Here is a 6681-nt window from a genome sequence, read left to right on the forward strand (position 1 = left end):
CACTCTCAAGGTTTTTCTCCCCTATTGCTGTAGCCTATAGCTAAGACAAGAGATAGCAAAAACATCCATAAAATGAGCATGGCAGTGTAAATAGCAACGTTAATGAAACAGTAGCGGGTGTGTGTGTTAGTACAGCCGTCTTGCAAGATGTGCTAGAAGTATGAACAGCACTGAAAAGACGAGGTTTGGGGTCTAACAACCCGTAAAAAGTCATTCAGGTTAGTGTTGCAATCAAACGTTCAATAATGTGCAGACACAAAGCATTGCTCGGGTGCGACTTTGGTGTTGTGTCGCTACTACAACACAAGCATCAACCATGTAACAGCTGATAGCAGATCAGATCCATGGTGATTAACATGATTTAGTGCTAACCCCTCAGAGCGATCAACAGGAAGGTATTTGTAACCCTCTGAGATATTGAGATAACTCTCAATAACTATTCATGTCTGGAGATGTTTTGGTGTCCCTGAATCAAACACACACACACACACACACACACACACACACACACACATACACAACAGGTTACTTGTTCACACACTCAATGCATTTGTTGCCTCAAACCTCAATCAATTTACCATATATGCCTTTTTGTGTTTTAATCATCTATCCAAATTATAATTTCTTGATATTACTGACATCCTCTTTTCAAAACAATGCGTTTCATTCTACCTTTCAAGCCCTGGTTTCCATTTCACTTCCTGGTAAAAAGAAAAAGATGTAAAATTTGCATGAGATAGATAATGTATCACAGTTAACAATCAACTTCTAGTCAGCATGATACTAAAGTTGAAAGTGAGGATTATTAATTGACCAACAGAAACATTGTTTACTGTGATGAATCATCTGAAGTCTTGTCTTCGCAAGCTCATTTTCTTATTGTCATGGAAACCATGACATACAATGTGAAAGTTAACTTGAGTGCACAGTGAATGCAAAGATCACAAGCAGCTGAATATGAGATGAAAGTCCACTTGAAACTTTGAAAAAAATAACTTTACTCTGATAGAAAGTAAGACAAAACACAATCAAAATCAATCCAAATTGTGTAATTCTCAATAACCATATATTAAATTAAAGTTATATGAATTAAATTAAATCAACAGTCTCACACACAACCATGTTTGCTGATAATTAAATGTCTGTTGTAAACTTTTGATGTCTGTTGTAAACAGTTCAGTCACTGCGTGAGATGATTTTCACGAGTGGAACCATCGTGTCAAGTCTTTGACCACATCGGTCCTGTCTCTGGTCCTCCTCACCGCCCTGCAGGCCGTACAGTAGTGGTCAGCCCAGAAGCTGGGCTGGTACACACTGTAACTCCCCCTCCAGTCCAGGTGCCGCCTCAGCTGGGCCGGGTTGCGCCTCAGCATCAGCAGGTATCGGGCCAGCCCTCGCACTGTGGAGAAGTCGTCCACGTGGATGAAGGCTTCGGGGGGCAGGAAGCGCTCATAGTTCTGCCTGGATGGACCCAGGACCACCGGGACAGCACCGGCCTGCACCGCGTTCCACAGCTTCTCCGTGATGTAGTCGGTGTGCTGGGAGTTCTCCAGCGCCAGGTAGAACTGGTACCGTCCCACCAGCCGCACCACGCTGCCGCCGCCGCTGTCCTCCGGTACCGGCCGGCCCGAGCGCCCGAACACATCCACCTGCACGTACCGCCGGAGCTGGTAGTAGATCGACACGCGCGCATGGGACTCCGACCAGTTGCTGATGACCCAGGCCAGGAGGCGGGGCCGGAGGAGGTGTGAGCGCGAGGGTGCGCGGAGCGGTTGCGCAAAGCGGTTCTGGAGACCCTTGGTTCCGCGTTCACGGCGGACTAGATATCCGTACGGCAGGAAAATATCTGAGTCTGTCCGGTAGGTCATCGTGAGGTTGACAACGTCCTCGAAGAGCCACAGTCTGTGTGTGTGCGTGGGGGACTCGTAGTTCATCCATATCCACTTTTGTGCGCGTGGCCGCGGTTCCGGTGGCAGGTCAGCGGCACCGGTGGCAACGTCGCGGTGGTGTATAATCACAGCGTCAGCCCGCGGGTACGCGCTCCCTTCGTCGGTGAGCGTGCACCCGCCAATCTGAAAGAGCTCAAAGCAGTCCGGAAGTTTGCGGTACCGACCGAACGGATGCGTCCATATCAGGAGCGTCACCTCGCTGTTGTCCTCAGCGAAAGACGGTTCTAGTGCGAGCGGATCCGGTAAGTAGAGCAGGCAGAGTCCCAGGAGGAGCAGGAAACCGACGGCGGCCACGCACACATAAGAGCAGGTCCTTCTGAGAACAAGTAGGCCCACGCAACCTTTCTGCTGCCTGTTTGCCCGGTGAGCTGTGGTCGTGGAGCGGCCCGCTGCTCCCATCTACGCCCTTCACTCTGCAGTCCCCCCCGCCCCACCCCCCCCTTAAGTCCAGAAACCTCTACAGAATCAGTGTGTCCCCTTTGTCCAGAACGTAGGCCAGCAGACTCGGCCTAACTACTTCAAACTTTCTAAGGAAGTGTAGCTAGAGGACATAAACCGTTGCCGCCTACGGACACACCTTACGGTCCTGCTTTACACGTCATTATGCCAGGTGAGATAAGGAAAAAATAAAACATTTGCACTCGTGCCGTATATGCTCTCAAGCATTTTGACGTGGCAGCGTTGGTCCGGGTTCTTGTTACCGGTGAATGGGGCTTTTGTGCGGCCTGATGACGGCCGGTCTGCCTCCCAGGCCCCTTTTAGGTTGGGTAAACAGCAGGGCGCGGTGTCCTGCTGATGAAGTGAGCAGAGGTGTTTTTTGTGAAGCACAAGGCATATTTTTCATTTAGCTTGTAAATCACTCTATTTGTATAAAAGCATATACTGTTATTTTAAGGAGAATATGGCGCCTAACTTTAGAGGGATAGTGGTATTACATTAATTAGTGAATAATCCCTCATATCTCGTTGACTAATGACTCATCATTTTTGTACTTGTCAAGATAATAAAGCATGTAAGAGGCCCCTCAACCATCCATTTGTCTCTATATAAACGTGTTACACGTGTCCTCCACCACTAGGTGTCTCCCTACACAAGCACAAGGCCACCCTGAGCAGCATGTGTTGTGTACTGACATTGGGATTTGGGATGTTTAATTTAACCAATGAATAAACATTTCAGCTGGAAATTAGGCAGGCAGCAGCGAGGCTTTGAAAAGGTTTGTCTTGAATGTTTTATTTATTAGATATGACCCAGCATTGCATCACCGGAAAACTTAATAAATGACTCAGTTTGAAATTGTTGATCTAACAACAAATACAGGAATATTAATAAAAACACAAGTCTCCAGATAATGGCACATTACTCTGTGTGAAAAGGGAACAACTGTCCAGGTTGTTGTTATGTGAGCGCATTCTGATCAAAACTCATGAAAAAATGATGAGGCGGTGGGGTTGGAAATCCTGCACTGTGTGTTGTGTCTGATCTCTGGTGGGCAGGAAAAACACGGCGTGGCTGGGACAACATTATTCCTCCCCACAGACACAGAGCATGTCATGAAGTCTGAGTGTGAGTGGAAAAAAAAATGGCAGACAAGGAGGAGTGGGAGGAGATGAAGCATGTGTGTCTCCACTGGGTCCTCCTCCTTCCTGTTACATCCATTCACTTTTCTTCACCGTGGAGCAAAAAAAAAATCTCTTTGTGTGTTTGTGTGCGTGCATATATGTGTGACTAGTTATCCCCATAAGAGGTTTTGTATTCTTCCTGCATTATTTATCCTCCCTTTCATCTGAACAGTTCTATTTTCAGCCAATCATTTAATGTCCTGCCCGGGGTTATCTTGTGTTGGGAAGAAACGCAGCAACCTCATAAGTTATGGAGACATGGTGAGGCTCAAGCATTACACACACATGTATGTCTTTCTACAGAAATAGCAGAGGTGGCTGAGGTCGGGAAAGTGACACATGGGAATGAGTTTTGTTTGTCTTCTTTCAGTTTTGTTTATTCAAATCGTTTTTTAGTCAGCACAAAACCAAGCGAATGTTGCTGGAAATGTGCTATAATTAAAGTTGCACTGATTGGTGATATGGAGACATTTTGTTCCGCTCAAAGTACAGCCAGCGTCACGCAGAAAGCTTGGCATTTATGTGCTCCATTTTTTCCGCATCTCCCTTACTAGAAAATAACTTTCTTTTATTTGTTTTTGCATACCTTGAGTCTCCATGGAGTGATCAATATCTCGTCTTTCTCGGTTCGAACGTCACTGCAAAAAGCGGCCACATGTGGGACATCTCGGGTCATTTTATATGAACAGTGTCAGCCATCTTAAAAGGAATAGGGGGTGAAACTTCACCTTTTAGTGGTATTATAGGTAAAAAAACATTACACTTTTTCTCTAGCTTTGTAAATTCTCCAAGCCCTTGTTTACTCCTACCTTCCTGTTTGTCAGAGGTACTACCACTGTGTATTGGTATGTGTTTGTGTGAATCATACCAGCTCATAGTGAAGCATTCAGTTTTTTGATGGGACCCCCAGGTCTTCACTCATCTTCCCTATTGATTTTCTCTTGCTTTCCTCTCTGCTCTCCCAGGGGATGGGATGTCTCAATTGGTCCCGGCCAGAGAAAGGGAGCATGAGCGATAGACAAACAGATAGAAGTAGAGGCAAAGAGAGAGAGAGGAGGAAGCAGAAGGAGGGGCCTGCAAGCTCCCCGATCACAGAGGCCCTTGCTGACCCCTGACCGTGATCATGACCTCGGAGGTTACCCCACAGGTCAGAGGTTGTGTGAAAGTGCCACCGCGGCGATTCACTCCACTGCTGGGTGATGATGATCTTATGCAGCCTCCCCAGCCTGTCTGACATGATCAGTGTTGCTCTCTGCCTGCAGCTCCCAAGGGCCATGCATCCGTCTCTAACCCGGCCACACAGGGCCCCGCTAAAAGCACCTTGCAGGCAGAGTCAATGAGCAGGAGGAGAAGCGACACAAACAGAAAAAGTGGGAAAGCTAAAGGACAGAATGGCTGTTTTATTTTCTACCCTGTAGCACCGTCGACAATATTGGATCGAGTTGTATAATGGCACCGACACAAAAAATGTGTTTACTTCTTTGTGTTTAAACTTTAACCAAACATACATGAACTGATGAGGCTTTTCAGAGGCTAAATCTGTGGGCATCAACATGTTCCTGCTGCTGTCCTTGTCAAGAACAATTTAGGCTGTTTTTTTAACCCTGCTCTCTAATTTTAACATAAAATGTAATAAAAAGACAAGCGAGGGGAAAAAACCCCCTCTCAAGTCATTCATGCCAGACGTGCATGAGCGTCTGTAGCAGGAACATGATAATTTGTAGGTGGATTGATAACTCTGACTCTTACCTGTTCTGACTAACACCGTGTACCCCCTACTGCTTCAAAGTAATCCAGAGCCGAGTGAAGCTTCTGTCAAATCCTTATGAAGACATGGCTGAAATTCTGAGAGTTTGAGAAGAGCGCCTGGCAGTGCAAAATCAACTGATTTGTAATGTTCACAATGAAATCTGTATTTAGATAATTTTATAAAATAAAATGATAACTTTACTATGTATGTACAAACATACCGATATCACTGGTAGTCGAATGTGAAGCAGAATTAAGCTAAAGGTCAAAGATCTCAGGTCACATTATAGAAACAGACATATTCAATGGTGTCCCTGAGGAGAAAATGTTTTGTCCTTAAGGTGTTTTACGTTTCATTGTAGGATGAATTTTAAGGCTGCACTTTTGAGTGCAATGTCTTTTAATTTCTGATGATTTATGTTGGACGGACGATTATAAAAACAATGTGAAGTGTTTTAAAAAGGGGAATATTCTTTCTTTGTTTGCAGTGTAATATTAATGGAAGAAGTTATATTCTTGTTTCACCAGCAGTGTTTTTGGTGTCTTGTGGGCTGTGCACTTGTATGTGCATGACACAATAAATAGCACAAATAGAGAAACTATCCCCTGACAGTATTTAAACCATTTCATCATTATGTTAGCCAAAGAATAAAGTTAAAAGTCAGTCAAAAATACTTTTCATTTCAAGGTAATATCAGCCCCATAAAAATAGATTTTGTTCCTTTTCGTTGTGTGTTTTCTTTGTGTGATAGTAGGGTAAGTCTATACAAATAATGGACACACTGCAATGCTACTGAGCCTGTAGGGATTATCTCAGACCTGTATTTCTAGTTTGGCTTAATGATAGGTAGCATCACAAGTCATGTTGACCCAGCCAAGGAAACACTGATTAACATGACGGAAAGGGAAAAAATGAGAGGATTCAGCACAGGATGTATGGGTTCATATGCAGTATTTTGTCTGAAAAGTATTCATTATGTATCTCATAATGCAGACCAGTTGCTCATATTTTTTTTATCGAGAATCATGATAAAGAAATGATAGTAACTCCTTTAAAGCAGCTCTTGCTATGTTATATAAGAGCAATTCAGTACATTGTATTAAAGACATGTGACTGGGTGTTATGGCCAGTCTTTAATTTGCTTTAACGTGTCTATAAATGAAGTATGAAATAAGGCAAAAGCCATTGAGGCGACGCGTCAGTTGAGCACTGAGCACCATTCATGCTGCTGAAGGAGGGAGACACAAACGGCTTCAAATCAAATCAAGTAATGACCTGAAAGTCGAGCTCGTTCAAAGCACAAAAATGCCCACCTTTGTATTCACACAAGTGCAGGGAAAGAGCCGTGATTATCTATGGC

General features: G+C 44.5%; 1 protein-coding gene across 1 annotated transcript; it reads right to left on the reverse strand.

Annotated features, from left to right (window-relative positions):
• Positions 1-377: 377 nt before the first annotated feature.
• LOC137880448 (alpha-(1,3)-fucosyltransferase 4-like) lies at positions 378-2450 on the reverse strand. Its single transcript, XM_068721866.1, has one exon. The coding sequence runs from the start codon at positions 2346-2348 to the stop codon at positions 1200-1202; it is 1149 nt and encodes a 382-aa protein (XP_068577967.1). The 5' UTR covers positions 2349-2450; the 3' UTR covers positions 378-1199.
• Positions 2451-6681: the final 4231 nt, after the last annotated feature.

This window comes from Cebidichthys violaceus, unplaced genomic scaffold (genome assembly GCF_023349555.1).
Source record: "Cebidichthys violaceus isolate CVI_PGR_0920_01 unplaced genomic scaffold, fCebVio1.0.p SCAF_1, whole genome shotgun sequence".
NCBI lineage: Eukaryota > Metazoa > Chordata > Actinopteri > Perciformes > Stichaeidae > Cebidichthys > Cebidichthys violaceus.

What these genes read in the sequence shown, in the direction of transcription:
- LOC137880448 (XM_068721866.1), bottom strand. Translation starts at nt 2,348, where the DNA reads ATGGGAGCAGCGGGCCGCTCCACGACCACAGCTCACCGGGCAAACAGG.